Source organism: Gopherus evgoodei, chromosome 4 (genome assembly GCF_007399415.2).
Source record: "Gopherus evgoodei ecotype Sinaloan lineage chromosome 4, rGopEvg1_v1.p, whole genome shotgun sequence".
NCBI lineage: Eukaryota > Metazoa > Chordata > Testudines > Testudinidae > Gopherus > Gopherus evgoodei.
In genome coordinates this window covers 124,564,109-124,591,462 of record NC_044325.1, presented here as the reverse complement: position 1 = coordinate 124,591,462, position 27,354 = coordinate 124,564,109, and the positions used below count along the sequence as shown (strand labels likewise).

The window sequence follows — 27,354 nt, the reverse complement described above, 5'->3', positions numbered from 1 at the left end:
CATCCTGATGCAAAAATTGTAGCTTACACCCCTCCCTTTGGATTGCCTCTAGTACCCTAAAGCAATCATTCATCTTACTTCTGCGCCAAGATGATATCAAGTGTTTGCATTGTCACATCTTGCACATGAATCAACATAGACAGTCATTTAGCTGGTATGAAGAAAGTCACAGGCACTCATCCAGTTGCATGCAACTTGTGTCCCAACTGGTGTTACTCTTTATAGGTGGCTGTCTGCTGCCATGGCTGAGCTTTCAGAGAACCCCCTCTCTTCTGTCAGACTAAGGCCAGAAGGGACGATCATGGTCACCTAGTCTGACCTCCTGCATGTCACAGGCTACAAAACCTCACTCACCTATTTCTGCAATAGACCCATGACCTCTACTGATGTCCTCAAATTATGATTTAAAGACAAAATTACAGAGAATCCACCATTTACTTTCATTTAAGTCTGCAAGTGACCTATGCCTGGGGCTGGAGAGGAAGGCACCCTAGGTCTCTGACAATCTGACATGGGGGGGAATTCTTTTCCAACCCAACATATGGTGATCATTTAGACCCTGAACATGTGGGCAAGACCCACCAGCTAGGTACCTGTGGAAAGAATTCTCTGTAGTAACTCAGGACACCAAAGGGGAAGGGTTCTATCACCAGGCACTGGAGATATTCACTGTTAGTCAGATCAGCTGCATACTAGTGTAGGCAGTCTCATCATACCATCCCCTCCCTAGACATAGCAAGCTCAGTCTTGAAGCCCCCCTCCCCACCCACACCTCCCTTTGAAAAGCTGCTCCAGAACCTCAGTCCTCTGATGATTAGAAACCTTTGTCTACTCTAAAGCCTAAAACTTGTTTATGGCCAGTTTATATTCATTTGTCCATGGTGGTGCTTAATTCCTCACTGATATTTATCCCTCTGATGCATTTCAAGAGAGCAATCTTTATCATTCTTCTTTTAGTTAGAGGCTAAACAAATGTCTCTCTCTTCTCATAAGTGAGGCTATCCATTCCTCTAGACATCCTAGTAGCCCTTCTCTGTATCTGGTCCAGTCTGAACTCATTTTACACGTGAGAGACCAGAATTGTGTCCAGTTTTCCAGATAAGGTCTCACTGCCTTTTATAATGGTATTAACATTTCCATGTATCTACTGTTTCAACTGGCCAGATGAAAGCTAGCTCATTTATGCCTGTGTGCACTGCAGCCACATGTTGGATTGCCCTATAGCTAAGGTGTCTAGAAGCAGAAGATACAAGTTATAGGGGAGATCCCAGCTGTAAGGCAGGCAGATGCTTAAGGTCTTGAAGCATCAGGTTTCTCAGTCAGTCATTCACAATGGGGTAGTCTTCACTGCCTCCTGTAAGCTAGTTTCTGGGGAGGACCGGACAGCCACAAGACACTAGAGTTTCTAGTTACTAAACTTACGTGAGTCCTCTGGTTCACATTGGCTTCAGGTTAGGTTGGCAAGCACCAGTAGTTCTTACTGTGTGCCCAGCTGAGTTAGAATCCAGCTATTCACAGTAAAGTTAACAAAAAAAAAAAAAAAAAAAAAGTATTTAGTTGGGCTGAGTGGCTTCCCCCATAGATGACCCTCCTCCCCAGAAACAAGAGAAAGCCATTTGATGTACCTTGTCTAGTACTAGCTTGCAGTCTTTCCTGCCTTCTGTGCCACATCCTGTTCTGGAGTCTATCCCTGCAGAGAGATCTGTTCTGTTGCTGAATTGGGGGTGGGAGGAGAAGGGGCAGGGACACTACTAGAAGGCCAGTAATAGACCCCTGGCCTCAAACTGCTGTTCCCTCCCCAAGAGGGACACATGGCCACAAGACATTAATGCAATCCAGAGATTTTTATTTTTCCTCCCCCTTATTTTACAATGATCTGCCATGGAATATTTGGGACCTTGTCATCCAGCTGCTTCTCCTATGGAGAAGTGTCACAGTAATGAGGGAAACCACAACCACCAGTGAGAGCATGGCCAGAAGCACCAGAGTCAGGTCAAGTCTGGAGACAGGGTCTGTAGGAGGAGAAGAGGTTAAGACAATCCAGATTTTTGTAGGATCTAAAGTGTGGAGATGACACCTAGACTCCCCTCCCCCAGTGGTTCTCCCCCTGCCTGTCAGGCGAGTCTTCATCCAAAAGATACTAGATTGGTCAACTCACTTTAGATTGTGAATCAGCACCACCATTCCATTGATAGCCATCCAATAGAGGGCAGAGGCAGTGCTAGCCCTAGTGCATTGAGTGCCAAGAAGGCTTGGGGCATACAAGGTGCTAGTACCCTCCAAGTTCTCTTGTTTAAGACATCCTGTGAATGTTGGGTTATTTCCTTATTCTTTGGACATTCGCTCACCCATGGGAAGCACTCAGGCATGGTTCAGACAACGTTAGCTTACATATGGATAGTCAAGGAAGGACTTCTGCATGTAGCTCCATAAACATTTAGATTGGCACCCCCTAGACAGCATTGACTTGCTGTATTCCAGGTTACTGTGCAAGAAGCCAGTTCTGTTAAACCCTAGGCGGGCAGAACTCACCCTTGTTCTCATAGACTTGTTCTTTCCACGGCTCAGGGCTCTCCTGGAAGATCACAGGGCCATGAGAACTCACTAGGTCCTGGGGTTCTGTCCCATTGTTGATATCAAGGAACCGGCGGCCTCCTGGGAGATGGAATGGAGAGTTAGGAAGCTGTCTGTCCAGGGCCCTCTGGTTGTGAGTGCATCATGTGAAGAAATGCAATGGTCACTATGGACTCAACCATGAGCCCTTACAGGCCTCCTGACAGGCTGTGGTACCAGGTATTAGATCATGAATGGCTTATTTGAAGTGTGGGAGAAGATGGGAAGAAAGGCCATTTCCTCAGGAGTAGGAGACAAGAAATTGCCTCAGGAGACCATGCTCCACTGAGCTCTCCAGCATGGGCTAACACAGAGGTTAAAAGGCAGTTGTAGGAGATTGGCCAATCACACCCTAGCTAGCACTACAGTACATAAGAAGCTAGGCTGAACTCATTGCAGTAAGTATATAGGACAGGCAGAGCTCTGTTCTCCATGAGTCCTCTGGTATTTGGAATGGGAGCTTGTAGAAACCCACATGGATCTCAGACCACTGGTACACAGATGAAGCCACTCAGACTTACTTGCAGTAGCATCTGATGGGCACGCTGTCCTGCAGGGCTCCAGCCAGGAGGGGTAGCAAGCAGAGGCGCTACAGTAAATGTACACCTGAAATCCACACAAGTGAGAATTGAGTTAGTGAGTGATTGCCAGTGCTGCTAGGAGCTAGGAAGTAAACCCAGAGCTATCAGTTTAGTTGCACATGTGCAGCACCTCAGACAATTTGCAGGTCAGTACCCAACTAAAATAGGAGCTCCTGCCCCGGCCCTCTGACTTCCTCTCCTCACCCCCTTTATACGCAGACCCTTTCTCACCTGTCCATCAAGAGCCACCTGAGAGGAAGAGTCCACAAAGGCAAAGGTGGAGAGGACAAAGCGCTGGTGATGAGTTGGGAAGGGCAGCTCAGATGAGGCAGTGACCATGGGCACAAGCTGGGTTCTGTAGTTGTCGCCCCGGAATGGGCACCTGGGAACAAGACACGAGAGAATGGTGGACCAAGGAAATTCCCTCCCTCCCCCCCCCCCACAAGCCATGCTCCCCCTCCATCCCAGCCACTCACCCGTCCACCAGGATGGGCCACTGTGGCTGCTGCAGGGGGTTAGTGCTTGGGGTAGCCCAACACTGGTGCAGAACCAGAACCAGGGATGGGTCTGTTCTCTGCAGGATGCGAACCTCCATGTAGACAGGGTCCCTGAGTACCTTCACCACAGGATAGTCTCCTTCTGTGAGATAGGATGCGTAGCTCACATCTGTAGGGAGAGGGCAGGAGGAGAGAAGAGCTGAAATGCCAGTGGTCCTTCAGGGGATGGGATCTCTGTGCTGGAGTGAGGGGGGAGGTCACCTACCTGTGGCAATTCGCAACTCGAGCCGGAGGGGTCCTGCCTGGGTGACTGGAGCAGGTGTGGGGGGCAAGAACACCTCCACCTGGACTGGCAGGAAGCCGCTGGCATTGTAGATGCAGCGAGCATGGAGGCTGCACAGGAGAGAGCAGAGGGAGGAGATGGGGTGGTGCTCTGAATTCAGACTGAGGCCATACTGCTCCTGGTACCGACTTTTAGTGCTTCAGACAAGCAAGGTCAGGCCCTATCAGTACTTGGATGCACTGGCATTCTTGGATGTCTCCCATCAACCCTTCTAGCAACTCAGATATTCTTCCCTACAACTTGGACTCCACAGGAGTGCCTGAGCATGGCCACATGGGGGAGGGGAAGGGAGGGAGCACCTTCTCAGACAGGCTAGAAGCACCTACTAATTTGTAGCCATCACTCCTGGCAGCATCATCAGTTTTGTCATCACCAATTGTTATCCAACCTTTCTTCCTACCAACCCTGTAGTGAGATCAGTCCCTCAGTGTGGCCTTCTCAGGTCAGGCTGGCTGTGTCTACTTGTCATTGGAGATCATGTAGCAAGTGGCATTTCCAATCCTCTTATGATTCTAAGAGGCCTCAGGTGGTCATTTACAGGGGCAGCTCCAGGCACTAGCATGCCAAGCACATGCCTGGGGTGGCAAGCCATGGGGGGGGTGCTCTGCCAGTTGCCACAAGAGCGGCAGGCAGGCTGCCTTTGGCAGCGTGCCTGTGGAGGGTCCACTGGTCCTGTGGCTTTGGCAGACCTCCTGCAGGCATGCTGCTGAATCCACAGGACCTCCCACAGGCAAGCCGCCGAAGGCAGCCTGCCTGTCGTGCTTGGGCTGGCAAAATACCTAGAGCAGCCCCTGGTCATTTAGTTCAACTCCTTGCTCGAAGCAGGACCAACTCCAACTAAATTATCTCAGCCAGGGCTGTGTCAAGCTGGCCCTTAACCTCTAAAGATGGAGAATCCACCACCTCCTTAGGTAACCCATTCCAGTGCTTCACCACCCTCTTAGTGGGATAGTGTTTCCTAATTTCCAGCCTAGACCTTCTGCACTGCAACTTGAGACCATTGGTCCTTGTTGTGTCATCTGCCACCACTGAGAATAGCTTAGCACCATCTTCTTTGGAACCCCCCTTTCAGGGGGAGAAAGGGGGCTACCAAATCCCTCACTTTTCTTTTGCAGACAAATAAGCCTAGTTCCCTCAGCCTCACCTCAGTTATGTGCCCCCTAATCATTTTCATTGCCCTCTGCTGGACTCTCCAATTGGTCCACATCCTTTCTGTAAGTTGCCCTCCTAAACAAAAAACACTGGATGCAATACTCCAGATGTGGCTGCACCAGTGCTGAGAAGGGAACCACCACTTCTCTTGATTTGCTGGAAATGCTCCTACTAATGCAGGCCAATATGCTGTTAACCTTCTTGGCAAGAAGGTTAACAGCATTGATTCATATCCAGCTTCTCATCCACTGTAACCCCCAGGAGAGGCTGTAGAAAATGGCTAGATCAGATCTTTGCCAGGGAAAAGAGTATCTGGCCTCCCACTTCCACTGTGGAAGTGCTGAAGACTGCTCATCACTTCCTTGCTAGTCAATAGAGCAGGTCAACTTACATGAAGGTGCTGTCCCGGGTGATGGAGCCATCTGGCCCAGTCTGGATGTCGATGCCAGAGATCAGCTGGTTCTCATAGATCAGTTTGTCATGGATCACCTGGTAGAGTTGAGATATGGGATGGTTTAGTCCCCCAAGACGCTGAGCAGAGCACTCACCCTTCCAGTGAGTGTGTCCTCACCTGGACTGTTGTGCCACACTGCATCACAGGGAATCGGAAGATCACAAAAGCGTGTGTCATTCTGATGGGATCACATCCTGTTTGGGCATAGGCTAGCCGGACACTGTCCAGGATGATGGGGTGATCAGATATGTCCCTGGAGACCACCAGAATGAAGTGACCATCCACAAGGCACTGAACAGTGACTGCAACACAAAGGAGCAGGATTAAGTATAGATGTTCCTGGTGTAGAGTTGGGCAAGAGGTCCATGTCACACTACAATAATAAATAATAAAAAGATTGGAGCGTGTTTGGAGAAGGATTCATGAGAAATATTAGAGAACATGCCTTCTAGGGACAGAATTTGGTCACTACTCTATAAGAGGGTTAAGGGGTGACCTGATTACAGTCTAAGTAGCTACACAGGGAACAAATATTTAACTAAGGTGTAGTTTTGACAGTCAGAATAATCAACTATTGGAATGGTTTGCCCAGGGTAAGTAATGGAAAATTCAAGACTGGATGTTTGCTAACAGATCTGCTCTAGGAATTTTCAGGGAACTGCTATAGCTTGTGTTATGCAGGAAGCCAGACTAGTGATCAGTGGTCCCTTCTGGTTTTGGAATCTATCCAATGAAACTCCATGGGGGTAAGTGGGTTTGACACAGAGTGGTTGCAGCTCATGTTGTGCAGGAATGAGACAAGCCAACAGAGTTATCCATCAGTTGGATGGTGGAGCACCAGCCTGTACTGTCTGATGGTTCTGCCACCACACATTTGGTGTTTGCTCTCAAGATCTGAGAAGCATTGGCCAACTGAGGAGAGAGACAGTCACATAGGAAGGAATCCCTTCGCACACAACTGGTGCCAACTGCAGCCCAGAGTAAGAGATACAAAGAAGTTGGATCCAAGTCTAGTTCAGCATGCTAGTAGGTGGTGACCCAGCTTATCTGAGAAGGATGGTGTTTCACCAAGCTTCCCAGGATACAGATGGCAAAGGGCTCCATAAGCTGACATGATGGCAGTCTCGTACCTGTGTTGCCATAGTAGCAGGGGGTAGTAGGGTCAGTCTCATCATAACAGCAGCCAGCCTGAATGCAAGCAGCTTGGCCTGGGGTGTCTGCACAGGGGATCTTCCCAGCCACCACGTGGCACTGCTCCTGTGTGAGATGAGTACCTAGAACAGCAAGGTGTGGATTAAGAAGAGCTGGAGATCCTCTGAAGGGATCACAAGAGACCCTTCCCCAGAGACTTTTGAAAGTCTGTAGCAACTTCTGGACAATTGGTTGATCTCAACACCAGCCCAACCCTCCTCCCCAAAGGGCTGCAAGAGCTCCCACAGTGGTCCTCCATCCAAGCTCACCCTACCCCCCACCCCTGCCTCAAGCCACATACCACCTCAGGCAGCACTGTGCTCAGAGCCCCACCCCAGGCCTCCAGATGTTACATGTTGCCCTTCTTAGCATTAAGCCTGATACCAGTCTTAAAATGGGACATGGAAATTCAGGCCCCTGATCTGCTGCTGTGTCAGAGGAGAGCCCCCCCCCCCCCCCCAGCCAGTGTTGTCAACTGCAATTTACGAGTTAGCAGTTCAGGAATGGGTTTTTCTATCCCTCTCATGATATGGTGAGCAGACCCCTACTCTATTAAAAAAGGAAAAATTCCTAAAGTCACCATCTCCCATTACTGCTAATGGGGCAAAAGCTAGCAGGATGGCTACCATTTTCCCAGAGCCTATCAGAGGAAGTGCCTCTCAAACATGGCTGCTAATTTCCACTTTCTTCAATGAGACCAAAGCTGTACCTACAGGCAAGGTGGCTGCCACTCTGGTTTAGGGGAGGGCTAGACAGGACACTATTAATGCAGAGGGACTGTGAGCTGTTGAGAGCCTGTGTGAGATGCATGAGGAGAACAAGGGGAGCAGGAGACCAACTGCAAGTGGATGTGGGGGTGAGATATGAAGGGATACAACATCAGATCCCAAACCCTGGGATACTGGAGGAACAGGGAGACCCCTCTAAGCAGCCAATGGCAAGGACACATTGGGGCAAAATCCAGTCACGTGCACCAAAGAAACTCAGACTTTGGAAGCAAGTGCCTTCCCACTAAAGCTTTGAAAAACCAGAAGGCAAATAGCCACCCCTCCTCCCCCCAGTTTATTTGGGGGAACTGGATTTCTAATCTAATCTCATTTTTGAGTATGGATTACAACACTGTCAACCCCAGCTCTAAGATGGCAGACACAAGCAAGAGACAAGGTGCAGCTCCCCTAAACACTAACACAGGAATCAGAAGTGGAGCAGGAAACCTTCCATTAGAGGGGACCCACACACCTATGCTGCTTGGTCGAGGATAGATGTGGGGCACCGGGCGCGGCACGGGCACCGGGCGCGGCACGGGCAGGTAGCGCATGGTCTCCTCTGGGGTTAAGTCATGTTCAGTGGGCTTGGGGCAGGTAATGTTCACGTCATGGGTGGCAGCGATGGCCCTGGTGCTCAGTAATTCCTCCACTCGGACCCTCAGGAGGCTACGGCCATCCTGTAATGAAAGCAGAACAATTAAGATTGTGGTGCAATGGAGTGTCCATGGCTGCTCAGCCCAGACCCCCTTGCACAGGCTAGAGTTGCCAATTTTGATTGGATGTATCCTGGAGGTTGTGTCACATACTGTCTAATTAAAGATTCATTGTTAATTCCTGGAGACTCTAGGACAATCCTGGAGAGTTGGCAAGCTTAGCACAGCTGTATGACAATAGGTAGGAAAATCTACAGCACTTCAGCAGCCTGGGTATGCTAGCTGGATCTCATCAATAACAGGGCAGTCAGGCATCCTACAAAGGAGGCCAAGAACCTCTTCACATTGATACATTGGGATTTAGAGGCAGGTATTCAATGTAGCAGCAGGGATGATGGAGACACTGGAGCCTCTTGTGCCAACTCACTCACCTGCCTCAGCACATGGCAGCCGTTGTAGCCAGCTGAGAAGATCACCTCCCCTTTCTCACCAGATGAGATCCAGTGGTAGCAGATGGAGCAGTTTGTAACTTCAAAGGGAGTCCCAAACTCATCTGTTGAGAGAGTCACACAGACAAGCCTTCACCCAGGGCCAGCTTTAGGCCTATTCCACTAATTCCTCCAAATTGGGCCCTGCACCTAAGAGGGCCCCCTCGCCCAGTGAGAATCCCTTCCCTGGCTAGAGGTGCTTTTTTAATTTTTACTCACCTGGCAGCACTCGAGGTCTTCAGCGGTGGGTCCTTCACTTGCTCTGGGTCTTTGGCAGCGGGTCCTTCAGTGCCTCTGAAGGCCTGGAGTGAGTGGACGACCCGCCACTGAAGTGCCACCAAAGACTTCGAGCACCACCTGGCGAGTACAAGCCCCATGTGTTTTGTTTTTTTAAGTCATCCCTGCTGGGGCACCATCAAAACTGTTCAAATTGGGCCCCGCACCTCTAAAGCTGGCCCTGCCTTCACCCATGGGTAAGGGTAAGTTAAGACAGACACTCTAGTTCAGAGACATAGGAAAGCTAATGGGGGTTGGTTGTACTGTATGATTGGAGAATTGCTAACACAGTTCCTATTTTTAAGAAAGGGAAAAATGTGATCTGAGTAACTATAGGCCTGTTGTTTACTACAGATGTCAAACTAAGGTCTTGGAAAAATTTTTGAAGGAGAAAGTAGTTAAGAACATTGAGGTCAATGGTAATTGGAACAAAATACAACATGGTTTTTCGAAAGGTAGATCGTGCCAAACCAACTTTATCTCCTTCTTTGAGAAGGTAAAGAATTTTTTAGACAAAGAAAATCCAGTGGATCTAATTTTCCTCGATTTCAGTAAGGCATTTGATATGGTTCCACATGGGGAATTAACTAATTTGGAAAAGATGGGGCTTAATATGAAAATTGGAAGGTGGATAAGGAACTGGTTAAAGGGGAGACTACAACGGGTCATACTGAAAGGTGACCTGTCAGGCTGGAAGGAGGTTACTAGTAGAGTTCCTCAGGGACCTATCTGAGGATTTCTAACCCATCTGATGTTTTAGAACCAATCTTTTTATGATTGATGTTGGCACAAAAAGTGGGAATGTGCTAATAAAGTTTGCAGATGACACAAAGCTGGGAGGTATTGCTAACACAGAGAAGGCCCAGGATATCATATAGGAAGATCTGGATGACCTTGTAAACTGGAGTAATAATAATAGAATGAAATTTAATAGTGAAAAGTGCAAGGTCATGCATTTAGAGAGTAATAATAATTTTGGTTATAAATTGGGGACACTTCCAACTGACGTAACAGAGGAGAAGGACCTTGAAGTATTGGTCAATCACAGGATGCCTATGAGCAGCCAATGTGATATGGCCATGAAAAAAGCTAATGCAGTCTTGGGATGCATCTGGCTAGGCATTTCCAGTAAAGATGAGGAGGTGTTAGTACTGTTATACAAGGCACTGGTGAGAGCTCATCTGGAATACTGTGTGCAGTTCTGGTCTCCCATGTTTAAGAAGGATGAATTCAAACTGGAACAAGTACAGAGAAGGGCTACTGGGATGATCTGAGGAATGAAAACCTGTCTTCTGAAAGGAGACTCAAAGAGCTTGGCTTGTTTAGCCTAAGCTAAAGAAGGCTGAGAGGAGATATGATTGCTCTTTATAAATATATCAGAGGGATAAATAATTATTTAAGCTTAGTACCAATGTGGACAAAAGAACAAATTGATTAGACTTCCTAGTGTCCAGTTTATGGCTTGAAATTAGATGAAGGTTTCTAACCATCAGAGGATGGAAGTTCTGGAATAGCATTCCAAGGGGATTAGTGGGGGGCAAAAAAAACATATCTGGCTTCAAGACTAAGCTTGATAAGTTTATGGAGGGGATAGCCTACTTTTGGCAGTTAATTGATTATTAGCAGGTAAATATGCCCAATGGTCTGTGATGGGATCTGAGTTACTACAGAGAATTCTTTCCTGGGTGCTGGCTGGTGAGTCTTGTCCACATGCTCAGGGTTTAATTGATTGCCATATTTGGGGTCAGGGAGGAATTTTCCCTCAAGAGCAGAGGCCCTGGAGGTTTCTCGCCTTCCTCTGCAGCAAAGGACACGGGTCACTCGCTGGAGGATTCTCTGTGCCTTGAGGTCTTTAAATCATGATTTGAGGACCTCAATAACTCAGACATAAGTTAGGGGTTTGTTACAGGAGTGGGTGGGTGAGATTTGTGGCCTGCATTGTGCAGGAGGTCAGACTAGATGATCCTAATGGTCCCTTCTGACCTTAAAGTCTGAGTAATGTATGAAGCAAGGACTAGGTCTTGTTCCATCAATAGTATCTTTGGGTAGCTGGATTTAGATTACCAGCCATCCCCAAATTCAAGTTAGTCTTTATTTGCCAAGTTTCTCCTAAACCCACCAAGGAGAGTAGAATGGCCCCAAATCCTAGCAGTATAAGGGCTGTCTTGCAGCAATGTACAACAACAGCAATATTAACATCTATTGTATAGTCAGGTGGGAGTCCTAGAGCAGAGAAGTTTTAGGGGGCCAAGCCAGAGACTGGGAGGCCTTCCTGCATTATTATTACCTCCCCTAGTCAGGCCCTTATCTTACAGTCAGAAGAGGGACTACTGAAGTCAGCCAGATAACACCTCCTAGGGTGGAGGACAGCAACTAAGCTAGAAAGAGTTGTAGTAAACACTAAAAAATTAGATCCACAATTAAGAGTGGAAGGTAGTCCACATGCAAGAATAGAGTTACCCATGGGAGACAGGGAAGCTATCAATAGCCTCTAAGAAACCCTCCAGCATATTTGTTTAAAAGGGAATCTGAACATGGATGGGGGTACCCTTGGCTGCTTATTAAGCAAGCCCCACAGCTACTTACCCACAACTTTAAAGCGGATGGTGTGACCTTGCCTAGGAAAGACCAGCAGCTGCATCCCATAGTCTCCACAATCATACTCATATCCATGCGGCAAGACAGAAAAACTGACCCTGCGGAAGTCCCCCTGCCCAAGGGCTGGCCACAGGGACCAGAGGAGTACTAAGCCCACAAAATACCTCCAGCCCAGCCCCATGGCTGAAGGTGTTACAGAAGAAACCCTGCCCAACAGTCACTTCTCATAACTAGGGAAGCTGTGGGACTGGGGCTTTGTAGGGTGAGTGGAAGGGTGGGACCTGCTTGTGAACCAGGTGAGCAGAAAGGCAGCACCTGGGGAGTTGTCTGCTGCTGTTGAGGGGCCGGGTAAAAAGTGCAAAGCTCAGGATGAAAGGGAAATGTAACCATTGAATCCCCCAACCAAAAACAAATAAACAAAACCCCCACACAGAGAATCCTACTGTTACTCTGGCTTTTGGGATGTCCCCTCTCTGTCCCCCTGTCTTGCCCTGTCTTTCTTTCCTTCTCCTTGCCTTTCACTCTCCCACTTTACTCTCTGTAAGACTGTGGGGTGTCAATGGGAGGGAAGGGGAACTCCTTCCAAGATTTACTCTCTTCCCAGTGCTTGAGAAGGAGCTAGAAGAAACTGCTATTGAGAGGGAATAATTGGAGTCCTGCCCAAGCTTGGCCTAGCACCCACCACTTCCAGTCCTGATCTATCCTGACCTGTGACCTCCCTTGTATCACCATAACAGTCATTCCTGACCTGTGACCAATTCTGCGGTACATACAGGAATGGTGCAGCACACTAGCCCCAGCTTTTGGGGGCAGGTAGGTCTGGGTGGATCCAGGGCTGTGGGTCATAGAATCACAGAATCATAGAAGATTAGGATTGAAAGAGACTTCAGGAGGTCATCTAGTCCAATCCCCTGCTCAAAGCAGGACCAAGCCCAACCAAATCATCCCAGCAAGGGCTTTGCCATTACAGTCTGAATTTGAATATCAGAGGGGTAGCCGTGTTAGTCTAGATCTGTAAAAAGCGACAAAGAGTCCTGTGGCACCTTACAGACTAATAGACGTATTGGAGCATAAGCTTTCATGGGTGAATCACATGCATCTGACGAAGTGGGTATTCACCCACAAAAGCTTATGCTCCAATACATCTATTAGTCTATAAGGTGCCACAGGACTCTGAATCTGAATGTGACTCTGCCTCAGATTTTCCGTGCCCTTGAGCAAGTCACTTGACTGTTATTATTATTTGTATTACAGCAGCACCCAGAGGCTCCAATCGAGATCAAGGCCCCAGTTTGCTGGGTGCTGAACATACATGTAGTAAGAAGCAGTTCCTGCCCCAAAGACATTGTGGTCAAAGGGCCAGATTCTGCATCCCATCCTTATGTTGATTTAAGTGGGATTGTTCCCAGAGCAACTTACTGCTCAGCATAAGTGCTCAGCATAGAGTTGCTCTGCAAATGTTTTTTTTTCCCCTGTAGAAACTTTTGACTATTTGGTGAAAAGTCAAAAAAAAACAAATTTTCAGACTAAAACTGAAAAAAAGTTGGCTGAAATACAAACATTTCTGGCCTCTAATTTTCAGTTGAAAACATTTTGATTGGGAAATGCTGTCATGGTGTCTTGTGGGAGGTGTAGTTCAGGTGCCTCATGCTCCCATTCTCCTCTATGGGCTGTGCTGTCTAGAAGAACTACATTTCCTATGATACACCACAGTCTTCTCTCTGGCTGAGGTACTCATTGCACCATGGGAGACTGGGATGTGATCATTCCCCTCTATTTGACATTGGTGAGGCCTCATCTGAAGTACTGTGTCCAGTTTTGGGCCCCACACTACAAGAAGGATGTGGAAAAATTGGAAAGAGTCCAGCGGAGGGCAACAAAAATGATTAGGGTGCTGGAGCATATGACCTCTGAGGAGAGGCTCAGGGAACTGGGATTGTTTAGTCTGCAGAAAAGAAGAATGAGGGGGGATTTGATAGCTGCTTTCAACTACCTGAAAGGAGGTTCCAAAGAGGATGGATTTAGACTCTCAGTGGTACCTGACGACAGAACAAGGATTAATGGTCTCAAGTTGCAGTGGGGGAAGTTTAGGTTGGATATTAGGAAAAACTTTTTCACTCAAAGAGTGGTGAAGCACTGGAATGGGTTCCCTAGGGAGGTAGTGGAATCTCCTTCCTTAGAGGTTTCTATGGTCAGGCTTGACAAAGCCCTGGCTGAGATGATTTAGTTGGGAATTGGTCCTGCTTTGAGCAGGTGGTTGGACTAGATGAACTTCTGAGGACCCTTCCAACCTGATATTCTATGATTCTATGCTTATCTATCAGTCTGACCACATGTAAATTAAAATCACAATGGATGCCCAGCTACAGTCTAAGCCGAATACTAGTGAAGGGAGTATGATATCTTCAAGAAAGGGAATTTACAGAAAGAAATAAACAAGCAGGAGGCTATCCTGTCTGCAAATAAAGACAATGACTCATTGGTACTATATCTGGGGGTGCAGCGATACACCCAGTTTTCTTTCACAAGTGGACAAGCTGCCAGCTGGCTTGTGTTATGAACAGAGGATCCCAGCTGTTTGATGCTGGGAGACAAACTTTGGCTGCACTAATCTGTATGAGACAGAGGAATGTCTTGTCAGTTAAGTTTAGGCTCTAGACAGCATGCTATGATTTTGTTTTATATGAAAGGTGTGGTGGGTCAGGCACATGACTCTGGCTCCAGTACCACTGAAATGAGGGGTTAGGGTTAAAGCAGCATGGGAGTAGGGTGAGAGGATCAGACTGGTGGGGGAATAGCAGGCCACTGTTTGTAACCATTGGTTTCCATTAATTCTACTTGTTTCATCACGAATTTCTGATTTTGTTAACTAAATTTCTTCTTGTTTTTACTATAAACATATCCAAGTGCTGTGTGTTAAGCAGAGCAGTGAGCAGAGGTGGAACTTGTAGGCTGGGGTGTATTTCTTTGGGACTTCCAGCTCTGAATTCTGTGAGCATCCAATGGAGCTGGGGCTGGATGCTCAGTGGTTGGAGTGTGCTTGTTAGTCTGTACAGAGAGAAGGGGACCTGCAGAGGCCTGAAAGGCAGTGCTCATTTTGCCAGAAGCTGTTGACATTGGGGAGCTAACCTACTGCAGGCCCAGATGGGGCTGGCTCATGCTAAGGGCAGGTAGTATCAAGTCTTTCACAAGCCTAGGTACTCCAGCAAGCATCACAGAGGCATAGCAAGATACAACGTAGTCTGGCTGGAGAAGGGGAAGTGCCCAGAAAGGCTGGGGGCTTTTTTTTTTTTTAATTTGTAGTAAGCAAACAGCAAGAAGGAAATGAAGAAAATAAAGAAAACTCTCTAGCAGAGATCTAGTGCATTAGTTAAGTGCTACTTGAATAATCATTTTGCCATGTGTGTCCGGTCACACATGGCAAAATGACTATTACAGTGACAAGTGACTATTACAGTGACAAGTGTTATTTTTCTCTCTACTGCCCACAGAGGAAGGTTGGGCTGGGATCTGCATCCAATTTCTGGCACTGCAACCAATTTCCAGTGTGATCTTGGATGAGTCATTTAGTCTGATGATGATGAAATCACAGGTCAGAGACCATGAACATCCTCGACAGCCTTTGATAGGCATGGAACCACTTCAGTACCTCAGCTGATGATTAAGGTCTTTATATAAATCCACAGCTGGCTTCCCACATTACATGCAACCATCAAGCTTCCCCTGTCTCCAGGGCCGGTGCAAGGATGTTTCGCGCCCTAGGCAAAACTTCCACCTTGCACCCTCCCCTGTCCCTGCAGCAGCTCCCCCCTGGCCTGGGGAGCCATGCAGCAGCTGCCCACCCCAGCTCACCCTGCTCCACCTCCTCCCCGTGGCTGCTTCACTTCTCCCGCCTCCCAGGCTTGTGGCACCAATCAGCTTAGGCGCCGCAAGCCTGAGAGGAGGGAGAAGTGAAGCACAGCGTGCTTGGGGAGGAGGTGGACCAGGGGCGGGGAGTTCCCCTGCATGCCGCCCCCCACCTTACTTGCTGCAGGCAGTCCTGTAGCCCCCTGTCCCAACTCCCTCTGCCTAAATGCCAGTGGCAACTGGGGCGGCCGAAGATCTGGCCGCCTCTGAAGAAAATGCTGCCCCCCAAATCCTAGCACCCTAGGTGACCGCCTAGGTCACCTAGTAGGTTGCACTGGCCCTGCCTATCTCCCATACTATCCACCTCTCTTCGCAGTAGATAGAGCTCATTTTCTTAGGGGAAGGGCTCTGGCAGGCTGGGGCTGGGGAAGGGTCTCCCTCCCTCACCCCCCAACAGATCTCAGCTGCACTGGTTCCCTGAGTGCCTGCCTGACAGTAAACAGGCTGCTGCACAGCTTACAGGGAACTTAGGTCAGGACCCCCAATTTGAGAAATGGTGATCTTCCCCATGAAATTGTATAATATAGGGTAAAAACAAAAGACCAGATTTCATGGTCCAGGATGCATTTTTCCATGGCTGTGGCTTTGGTAGGACCTTACTAATAAGGCCACTTCCTTGTGCCCTTTTGGTAGGAGAATTGCACAGCAGAAATGGTTGTGCCTACCAATGGGTTATTTGTTCAATGATTAGGAGGTAACAGGTAGGTCTGAATTTGCTTTAGTTGGTCCAGTCGTGTTACCCAGGAATCTCTCAAACCAAAGCTTGGGGTAATTGTACTCTTTGAAAGGAAGAAGTCAAAGGGGGACACAACACATCTGTCTGATTAAAGATTGTTTTGATGAAAGCAATTTGGGTTTGTGCCAAACTTATTTTGAGGTCAAGGACTTAAAGATATGCTAAAGGATAAGAATACCGCAAAACAAGAGTTACCCATGGTCTGGAGGGAGGGCCTCAAGTGGCCAGCTATCCACCCATCACTGGGGATTCCAAGAGATGTCCAGAAGGTTAAATCCAGAATTCCTCAGAACTGTCTAGCACCTTTATATTAGTAACTGCTACAATTACATCAACATGTCAAGGAGAGAAAACACATTAAGCAAGATTTTTAATCTGTTACAGCTGCAGGACTATTCCTGCACTACAATCTAAAGATTAGCTTGACTTCCTGTTTTAAAAAAACCACAAACAACCTGAGGCAGATGTAAGCTATTTTGAAATTGCTGACCAAGGAAGGCAGCAGGGTCATGCTCACATCTCATGGTCAACCCCTCCTGACTAGTTATGCTAAGGCTGCTACAAAGGCTGTCAGCTGCTTTTGGCAATAAACAAAATACATTCTAATACTAGCAGTAGCCTAGGCATTTTGCTGGGTTGTCAAAATCTCCCCTCTAGTGACACTTAGCCACTAGAGCTGTGTTGGTGGTGTAGGCTCTGGAATACCACACTGTTACAGGATCTCCAAACCGAGCAGTGTATGTGAAACACCTAGGCTCTCAGTTCTAAAGAAAAATGTAGAGTGTCAGCTCTAGGCTGCTGCACATCTAGACTCTACTGCCCTGCATTTGTGACCTCTGCTTTGGAGAATCTGAATGCTTGTGCCAGCTGGATACATCAGCTACCTTCAGCCTCCACTCTCAGAGGACAAGTCTTGTGGGTAGATCTAGTACATGGTGCCTCAGTCCTGGCATATTATGTAGAGGTCGTCTGTGGGGGGGTAGTAATGGAATTCTCCTAGGGAGCTCCTCTATTTTGGCCCTTAGAAGAAGTGCTCCCCTCAACACTGCCTCACGGATGCTTGAAGGAGACACATGCAACAGGGTGTTGCAATGCAGGAGAAACCTGTGCTGAACATAGATTTACCATAGTTGCAGTTATGCAAGGCTTGCTTCTTGCTCTCCTTAGCAAGTTGAGCTATGGGAACTTGTGCTGGTTGAGGCAGTCTTGATGCAGTTAATATTTGCTTGGAGGGGCTGGTGCATGCATGAAGTCTAAGGTACAAGGGCCCCACAAGCTCACATAGAAGGCTACACCTGGGGCAGTGGGGGAAGGATACCACCTTTGGTTTACAGAAAGTAATACAATCTAACTACTGTTTCTGAGTACTGCATGCCATGGCCCACCCCAAGAGAATGGGGACCACAAGCAGGATACAACCAGTTTTATTGTTTTTTTTTACAATGTTCCTTCATGAGGGTTTTGGAACCTGGTCATCCAACCTTTTTTCTTCCAAAGCAGGATCACGGCAGTGAGGATGGAGACTACAGCCACCAGCAAGAGCCCAGCCAGGAGCACAGGGGACAGGTCCAGTCTAGAACCAGGGTCTGTGGGAAAAGTAGATCATGGCTTAGATGTGGCCAGGGGAGATGAAGGATACCTAGATTTATCTATCCTACCAGGGATGGGATAAGACTGACTCCATCCCTTCCCTACTCACTAAATCTAAACTGGAAGCAGGCAGATGGTTCTTTGCATTACTCCCTGCCCCTTAGGGAACACTGCTATCCAGCAACTTAAATCCCAGCTACATGCTTTTGAATAGGACATCCTCAGTTACTCTTGAGTCAGTCCTGTGTTCCCCACTCCCCAGACAGAGGCACGAGTAAGAGCCAGGCCAGATGGGAGTCCGTGCATCCTCTACTGCTAGCAAGCTTCTGTTACCTCCTACAAGGCAGGTCATTGATTCAGTCCCTACCTCACCCCTTTACACATTGGCAGGAGACAGTGCCTCCCAATGAGACAGGACTGAAGTTACCATGTGCTTGGCTGTGGTGTCTGACACCACTGAGTGGGGGATGTGAGATCTGAGAGGATAGTTACCTTCATTCCCATAGACTGGCTCTTTGAATGCCTCTGGGCTGTCCCAGAAAAATCACAGGCCCATGAGAGCTCACCGCATCAAGAGGCTCTGTCTCACTTTGGATAGTCAGGAACCGACGGCCTCCTGGGGGTAGGGGGGAGTAGAGAGAATTGGAGAATCTGGAGGCATTTCAGAGCTGCCAGCAAGCTGAAGCACAGCTCACTCGGAACCAGCTGCTGGCCTGACAAGGGGGTGATCTCTGCTCACACCTCCAGGCCTCAGAATCAGGACTGTCCTGGAGGGCAAGGGGTGTTTATTGGTTCCTACACAGCTACAGGAGACAGTCAGGCCATTGTTACATCATGGCTGCCACAAGGATGGGCAAGGGATCTGACCTAGTGGTCTGTGTCATATGTAGCTGTACTGAGTTACTTCATGCTGATGCATCATGCTTTTAGAGGCTGTGGAGTACCTTACTCACGCAGTTGATCCACTGGTCTGAGCTGGAGTTCACACTCCTTGCCAACTATTTCTATGCTGTAGAATATAGCTAATTGGACAGTTGAGAGCTCTGGCTGGGCTACAGCCAGTGTGGGTCTAGAACCAACAGCAGCATGACACACCCATCCCTAGAACAGAGAGGCCAGACTTACTTGCAGTTACCCCTGATGGGCATATGGTCCTGCAGGACTCCAGCTGGGATGGTGAGCAGGCAGAGGCACTACAGAAGATGTACACCTAAACCAGACATGGCAGAAACCCAAGTTACATAATGCACTGGCCAGTCATCCTAGTCAGTAAGTGCACAGCCTCAAACCATGCATCCCCAAAAAGGACTGGTCCTTTTAACCTGTGAGGTCAGATTAGTTACTGTAATACTGGACTTGCATCTTCATTTGGAAAGTCTAGTCATAGTGTTCAGCAGAGGGCAATGCACCCTGGTACATCACCAGCCAAGGAGGTGCCAGTGTGTACAAGTCACTGGAAGATTTCCTCAGACTGATTTCTTGAGTAGGCAAAACCTATGAGTTTGCTATTCTGGATTGAGAACTGGGGTGGTATTTGTCCACTCCAAGGAGGCCCTACTCCAGCAGGGAAATCTTCATGCTATTTTCTAATTAGTGGATGGCAAAGATGCAGGTTATATGCTAGAGCTGCTTCCACCCAAGGTCAGTCTTGTATCCAGGTCATTAGTGACCAGAACCATGCAGTTCAGTGGTCATAGGGCTCAAGACCAATGTTCTTATGACAGATGAGCACTGCTCCTGAAGGGAAGTGGGGCTGCAGAACATGTGAGCCAACTCACCTACCACAACATGGCCAAGGTACCAGGAGTCAGAATAACTCCTCACAGGTGCTGCAGCTTGCAACACCCTCCAAAATGGACCTTTTCCAGTTGGATGGGCAAAGTTCCTCTTTAAGAGGAAGAGGCTATTCAGGGGTCACTCCCCTGGCTGTAGTAGGAATGGCTACCAATGATAGGCATTCAGCCCCCCACCCCACTTACCAGTCCCTCAAGTACCATCTGGGAAGTAGAGTCCACAAAAGCAAAGGTGGAGAGGACAAAGCGCTGGTGATGAGTTGGGAAGGGCAGCTCAGATGAGGCAGGGTCCATGGGCACAAGCTGAGTTCTGTAGTTGTCTCCTAGGAATGGGCACCTAGGAACAAGGAGGGGTAGATTTAAGCAGGTTGCCAGGATTACCACTCCTTGAGAGCCAGTAATCCCTTTGTCCCCAGCCACTCACCCATCCACCAGGATGGGCCACTGCGGCGCCTGCAGGGGGTTAGCACTTTGGGTGGCCCAGCACTGGTGCAGAACCAGAACCAGGGATGGGTCTGTTCTCTGCAGGATGCGAACCTCCACATAAACAGGGTCCCTGAGTACCTTCACCACAGGATAGTCTCTCTCTGTGAAATACGATCTGTAGTTCAGGTCTGTGGGGGAAGAGGGCAGGAGGAGAGCAGAGCAGAGCTGAGCTGAGATGCTTGTGGGACTTCAGGGAATGGGTTTGCTGCCCTGGAGTGAGGGGTCACCTACCTGTGGCGATACGCAGCTCAAGCCGGAGGGGTCCTGCCTGGATGACTGGAGCAGGTGTGGGGGGCAAGAAGACCGTGACCTGGACTGGCAGGAAGTCACTGGCATTGTAGATGCAGCGAGCATGGAGGCTGCACAGGGGAGAGTAGAGGGTGGAGATGGGCTGAGGTTTGTTAGCCAAGCTAAGGTGTTTTAGGAGTCACATTGTGCATCTTCATCCTCCCCGTGGCGATTTGTACCCAGTTTAAATGCCCACCACTGCTCAACATGGCAAGATCCAAGTGCCACTCACTGAACGTATAAGATCCTACACAATTGCTCATTCCCAAGCTAATCTCAGGTTTTTGACCTTACTGCCTCAAGCTGTGATCTAGTCAGAGTGAACTTTGTTGGCGGATTTAAGTTGCATTTGGATGGAAGAGATCCAAGGGAAGTCTCCAATGAATAGTTGACAATTCAGTCATTGACACTTGTTCTTTTGAGTCAGCACCAAGTTAATATAGGGAGAGGTGGGCAGTAGTTTCTTAAGAGATTCAGAAAGAGGCTCTAGTTACTTGCCATTAATTGCATGGTGGTTTGCTACAGTAGAAGCCATCCTCCTAGTATCCCAGCCACATTTTAGTCTTGTTTTATTCTTCCTTGTCATTGGACTGGGACATGCATCAAAAGTGTCAATTTTCCACAGGATATTTTAGAAGGATTTTAATCAAAGTTAATCTTTTATGACAAATTCCAACTGACTAGAGTCCAGAATTTTGATTTCTATTTTCCCCAGAAAGTCAGCTTTTCCCTCCTACTGAAATGTAGAGTTGTCAAGCTCTAGTACTTGTTAACAGTCCTGAATTGCAAGGCAGTGTTGCTTTGTGGTACTGGAAAATCAGCTGTCAACCACAGAGATGGCAGAATTAAGACTGACTTCGCATCTTGAGATTCTTCTGTCCTGAAAAAGCTAGAAACTAAGGGAGTTGACAGGTGATCTATTAGATCCTCAGAGAGAGGATCTGTCTCACGCTGAAAGACTCTTGTCTGTGCAGGACAGAAGTTGACCAACTTACACGAAGGTGCTGTCCCGAGTGATGGAGCCTTCTGGCCCAGTCTGTATGTCAATGCCAGAGATCAGCTGATTCTCATAGATCAATTTGTCCCCAATTACCTGGAGAGGAATAGGAAACAGGAGGTGTTTAGTTCCTTCTTGAAGCAGAAGAGTCTGTGCTACATGTCAGGGGATGTATTGTCACCTGGACTGTGGTGCCACATTGTGTGAGAGGGAAGCGGAAGAGCACAAAAGCTTCTGTCATCCTGATGGGATTGCACCCTGCCTGGGCATAGGCTAGCCGTATATTGTCCAGGATGATGGGATGGTCAGACATGTCCCTGGAGACCACCAGAATAAAGTGACCATCCATGAGGCACTGGAGAGTGACTGCAACACAAAGGAGTAGGGTGAAGTACAGCAATTACAGCCTAATGATGCTGAACATGTGGGGGCAGGAACCCCAACCCTTTATTACAAGCCAGAGTTAGGTTTGGGCACCAACATGCTGAGGGAAGAAGCCAATATTCACGGTGCCTCAGAACACAGGCTAGTACGCTGCCCCCCACCCCCTTTTTTTATTTCTCCTTCAGAAAGATAGAGAAGGCTATGGAAAGGAGGGCTTTGGGCCATATTCCCCCAATGGAACCCCCTGGAGATAAGATAGTTTCTTTCTACCTACCCTGCACTGGCAGAGCACACTCTGTATAGGCCCTTCATAACACCTGAGAAACCTCAATCAGTTTGAGAGAGTTCAGGCTTGCATTCTTGAGCCATTTCCTCTCCACCCTTATGGTTGGGGCAATGGGAATCATTGTTGAGAGCTCCCATGCTTTAAGTGGGAAGGACCACAAACCTGGGTGTGAACATCTATGGATGTACTCAGTTTACATCAACTCTGGGCCCTGAATACGTGATCTGGGGACACTTTCCATCCCCTGCTTCTTCACCCTGCCCAATGGAAATGGAATGAAACAGCAGCAGTTGCTGGCTCAGGGCCTAGCTCCTCCAACTGAGTGTTATCATGTGAACATGTCCTGAGATCTATGGGACAGAACTCCTTCAGCTGGTCCCTTACCTGTGTTTCCATAGTAGCAAGGAGTAGTTGGGTCAGTCCTATCATAGCAGCAGCCAGCCTGGAAGCAGGCAGCTTGGTCAAGGGCATTTGCACAGGGGATCTTCCCAGCCACCACTTGGCACTGCTCCGGTGTCAGGCGGGCACCTGGAAGATCAAGATACAGACCACTGAGCACAGAAGACGATTGGCGCACAGCACATGGCCACTTTGCTACCCCAATACACTTTTGGGTACCACTGATGGTGTGGAGAGATCATCTGATCCGTCTCTGGCCTGGTTAGGACAGGTCAGGATTAGAGTAAAGAAAGTCTAGGGCCCCAGGAGACAGTGGGATGAAGCCTTCATTTGTTTGGTCTTCCCCCACAACTACTATCTTTAAGAACCCACAAGAAAACAATGAATAGACTAGCCCACCTCCTTATTAGGCCTTATTGGTAAACAAATGTTCTCTGGTTCCATATCTGTTTTTACTGAGTATGGTTTCAATTTGGTCCTTCAGTTATATCAGTAGGCCTTTTCATTTAGGCTAATTCAGCCTGTCTCCTTGATACCTCTCCTGCATCACCACTTCATGACATTTTTATAAACTTTCACATTTTACAGTGAATCTCACAATTAGAGTAAATGTGCAGACCCAATCACCACAACAGATCCCACCCACACAGGTGTTACACAATACCCATGGACCAGACACCACATGCTCAGATCCACCCCCCACACCACATTAGTACAAGAAAGGTCATGGTTCTGTTATTATCATCCAGCCCCAGTCCCTGATACAAGTCATGATGGTTCTTGGTAGAGGCCTCAGAGTCAGAATGGGCTAAGTTCTGAATCTGAAGGTGTTCTGCAGTGTCCTGGGCAAGGGTGAAGGAAAAATACAGCTTCCCTGAATCCCAGCAGTAGAGACACAGGAGAACGTACCGATATTACTCAGCGGAGGATAGATTTGCGACATCAGGCCCGGCTGCGGCTGTGGCTGTGGCACCGGGCGCACCAGACCCGGCTGCAGCTGCGGCACCGGGCGCACCAGGCCCGGCTGTGGCTGTAGCTGCGGCACCGGGCGCACCAGGCCCGGCTGTGGCTGTAGCTGCGGTACCGGGCGCACCAGGCCTGGCTGCGGCTGCGGCACCGGGCGCACCAGGCCTGGCTGCGGCTGCGGCACTGGGCGCACCAGGCCCGGCTGCGGCTGTAGCTGCGGCACCGGGCGCACCAGGCCCGGCTGCGGCTGCAGCACCGGACGCACCAGGCCCGGCTGCGGCTGCGGCACTGGATGCACCAGGCCCGGCTGCGGCTGTAGCTGCGGCACCGGGTGCACCACGCCCGGCTGCGGCTGTAGCTGCGGCACCGGGCGCACCACGCCCGGCTGCGGCACCGGGCGCACCAGGCCCGGCTGCGGCTGTAGCTGCGGCACCGGGCGCACCAGGCCCGGCTGCGGCTGCGGCACTGGGCGCACCAGGCCCGGCTGCGGCTGTAGCTGCGGCACCGGGCGCACCAGGCCTGGCTGCGGCTGCGGCACCGGGCGCACCAGGCCCGGCTGCGGCTGCGGCACTGGGCGCACCAGGCCTGGCTGCGGCTGCGGCACTGGGCGCACCAGGCCTGGCTGTGGCTGCGGCACTGGGCGCACCAGGCCCGGCTGCGGCTGAAGCTGCAGCACCGGGTGCACCAGGCCCGGCTGCGGCACCAGGCCCGGCTGTGGCTGTGGCACCGGGCGCACCAGGCCCGGCTGCGGCTGCAGCTGCGGCACCGGGTGCACCAGGCCCGGCTGCGGCTGAGGGTCCGGGTGCACCAGGTCCGGCTGTGGCTGAGGGTCTGGGTGCACCAGGCCCGGCTGCGGCACGTAGCGCATGGTTAAGTCATGTTCAGTGGGCTTGGGGCAGGTCATGTTCACGTCATAGGTGGCAGCAACAGCTCTGGTGCTCAGAAGTTCTTCTACACGGACCCGCAGGTGGTTACGGCCATCCTGTAGAAAAAAGAAAGTGCAAGTATTAGGTGTGTCAATCAACCTTGAGGTATTAATAGAAGTAGGCACAGGGAGACTAGTAGGGAGCCAACCACTTTACCTCACTGCTGGGGGTTATGGGAGAGGTCAGTAAAATTAGTTGGACAGCCCACAGTAAACACTTCATGGCTGAGATGCTAAGTGACACTTTCTGGATTAGAGCTAAGGACTGTGCTTTGCTGGGATGCAGGCACAGGTCTTTGTAATGGGAGCATAGAGGATGCCATGGAGGTCAGAGGTGCAGAAACTCACCTTCTTCAGCACATGACAGCCATTGTAGCCTGTTGAGAAGATCACAGCCCCGTCCTGGTTAGATGTGACCCAGTGGAGGCAGATGGAGCAGTTAGTAACCTCAAAGGCTGTCCCAAACTCATCTGTGGAGATAGCATGGAAGTGGCAGAAGAACCTTGACACGAGACAGTTCCTCCAGCACCCTTCCCCTACCTCAGTAGTGCAGAAGACCGATGTCTTTTAAGTATTCCTATTTGGAGCAGGGACAGTGGTCCACTACATTGTGGAGTCTCAGTGCAGCTTGGGTAGGCCTGATCCTAAAATAGGGAGATTCCCCTTTTATAAGGGATAAGCTGATTCCAAAGTGAGGTTTTGGGACATAGTCCTATTACAACACTGCAGTGACTCCAATGTAAAGTTATCCCACTAGACAAGCCTAGGCCACATAAGCAGCTGAGAACTCAAAGCCACTCTTTTGGGAGGTTACAAGAAGGCTCGTGTCCTCTCTCTTCAGTCCAGGACTTACAATTGAGAGGCTTATTTTGGGACAGGAGCATGTGCAATAACACAAGCTAGAAGGAAGAGAGTTAGGTCTGGTACCAGCCTGTTTAGGCCATCTAGACACATCCTAGGAGCAGTGACTCACAGGATGTGCTGTGAGGCATAAAGGATAGTGTCAGTTCCAAGTAACAGCACCTGTATTCCCCACTTGTGGTCCCTTGAGGTCATCTACTCTAGGTCCTCAGTTCCTCTGCCATCACCTCTCTTGGGCAGAGGCCTGCACCTCTGCCTCCTGACCAGTGTATTCCCTGCCTATACTGCAGTATCCCCAGCAAGTCAGACTGCCGAAATGGCCAGCACCTGCACTTTGCTTTCTCTCCAATAGTTGGGCCCTACCAAATCCACCAACCATGAAATCTGGTCTTGTATGCTTTTACCCTATACTATGTAGATTTCACGGGGGATACTAGCATGTCTCAAATTGGGGGTCCTGACCCAAAAGGAAGTTGCAGGGGGTCACAAGGTTATTTTTGGCTGGGGTGGTGGTCTTGGTATTGCCACCTTTAGTTCTACACTGCCTTCAGACAGCCAGAGAGCAGCAGCTGTTAAAATATCAGGGTTGGAAGGGACCTCCAGCAGGACCAATCCCTAACTAAATCATCCTAGCCAGGGCTTTGTCAAACCTGACCTTAAAGGAAGGAGATTCCACCTCCCTAGGGAACCCATTCCAGTGCTTCACCACACTCCTAGTGAAGAAGTTTTTCCTGATATCCAACCTAAACCTCCCTCACTGCAACTTGAGACCATTATTCCATGTTCTGTCATCTGGTACCACTGAGAACAGTCTAGATCCATCCTCTTTGAGGTGCCAAGCACCCCACCAGCAGCACAGAAGTAAGAGTAGCAGTACTGCAATTCTCCCCCTCCCCCACCTCCTGTTTGGGTCAGGACCCCTACAATTTCAGATTTAAATAGCTGAAATCATGAAATTTACAGTTTAAATCCTGTGACTATGAATTTGGTAGGGCCCTAGCTATGACCAATGTATTGCCAGCTGCTGTAAGTTACTACTCAGAATCTTCTAAGCAAGCACATTTATTCTTAAGACAGAGAAGATGTTAAAAAAAGATCCTACATGCATGCTAAGAAGCTGACCAGAGGGCACCACAATGGCCAGCTCAAGCTCTGGTAGGTGTTACTCCTTCCAGCTTTTCCCCAAGCGTTGCCCCCCAGTCCTTGATAAGACAGGTCTGTCCCTTTGCTAAGTCAGCTTAAACTCAGGCTCTTTTTCCAGGAGTCCTTTCCTGGTCTGTTGGTCCCCAGAGAGCCCAGTTTGAACTAGTATATAGGAGCCTCTCCAGGAGATGGTACCTCTCTAGGGGTTAAGGCAAAACAGCCAGCTTGCATAATGGCCATTCACTGTTTTAAGTTCCTGGAGGAGCTGCAGTAGCTGCTCCTCCATATTGGGGAGCACAAGTTAGCGCTAGACCAGCCATTAGGACAATTGATACTTATATTTAATTCAACAACAAGGCCTCCCATGGATATGCAGGAAGTTACCCCCAGTCAGTTAGACTAGCGCAGGAGTTCAAGATCTAAGGTCAACAGGCAGGCCAGCTGAGATCATGGCAAAAGGAAGGAGGTCACCTCACAACTGAAGGTTAAGAGATCACATCCCTGCTCCAGCCTGCCCAACGGAACTAATTAAGTCAGAAGCTCCCAGTTAACACCATTAACAGATGGAAAGGCATCGGACCCCACCAGGCAGCCACTTACCCACAACTTGGAAGCGGACAGTGCGGCCTGGGCTGGGAAAGACCAGCAGCTGCATCCCATAATCTCCACAGTCATACTCATATTCACGCTGCAAGACAGAGAAACTGACCCGAAGGAAGTCCTCCTGCCCAAGTGCTGTCCCCAGGGACCAGAGCAGTACTAAGCTCACAAAATACCTATAGCCCAGCCCCATGATTTCAGGAGCTGCTAGCAGAACCCTGCCCAGCAGCCACTTCTCATTACAAGAAAGCTATGGGACTGGAGCTTTATAAAATCAGTGTGGGAAGGGGCGGGCTGCGAACCATGAGAGCAGAGAAGCTGCAGCGGTGGAGCTCCCTGCTGCTGCTGCTGAAGGGCCAGGTCACAAGTGCAAAGCTCTGG

General features: G+C 49.2%; 2 protein-coding genes across 2 annotated transcripts; both read right to left on the bottom strand.

Moving 5' to 3' along the window:
- Positions 1–1,901: 1,901 nt before the first annotated feature.
- Positions 1,902–27,354, bottom strand: LOC115651218. The gene is given in 25 exon segments (XM_030562168.1): positions 1,902–1,918; positions 2,533–2,655; positions 3,135–3,219; positions 3,426–3,576; positions 3,671–3,860; positions 3,957–4,084; positions 5,578–5,675; positions 5,758–5,942; positions 6,771–6,955; positions 7,560–7,579; positions 8,069–8,275; positions 8,683–8,804; positions 11,602–11,796; positions 17,737–17,841; positions 18,435–18,461; positions 18,799–18,946; positions 19,825–19,975; positions 20,063–20,252; positions 20,356–20,483; positions 21,408–21,505; positions 21,591–21,775; positions 22,464–22,607; positions 23,388–24,426; positions 24,718–24,839; positions 26,974–27,354. Coding segments are annotated over 25 exon segments (4,236 nt in total). The 5' UTR covers positions 27,167–27,354.
- LOC115650653 (zona pellucida sperm-binding protein 1-like) lies at positions 17,664–22,709 on the bottom strand. Its single transcript, XM_030560903.1, has 9 exons — positions 22,464–22,709; positions 21,591–21,775; positions 21,408–21,505; positions 20,356–20,483; positions 20,063–20,252; positions 19,825–19,975; positions 18,971–19,055; positions 18,338–18,461; positions 17,664–17,841 (listed from the first exon to the last, which is right to left on the bottom strand). Exons 2-8 carry the CDS (start codon positions 21,756–21,758, stop codon positions 18,340–18,342), a joined length of 942 nt encoding a protein of 313 aa, XP_030416763.1. The 5' UTR covers positions 21,759–21,775; positions 22,464–22,709; the 3' UTR covers positions 17,664–17,841; positions 18,338–18,339.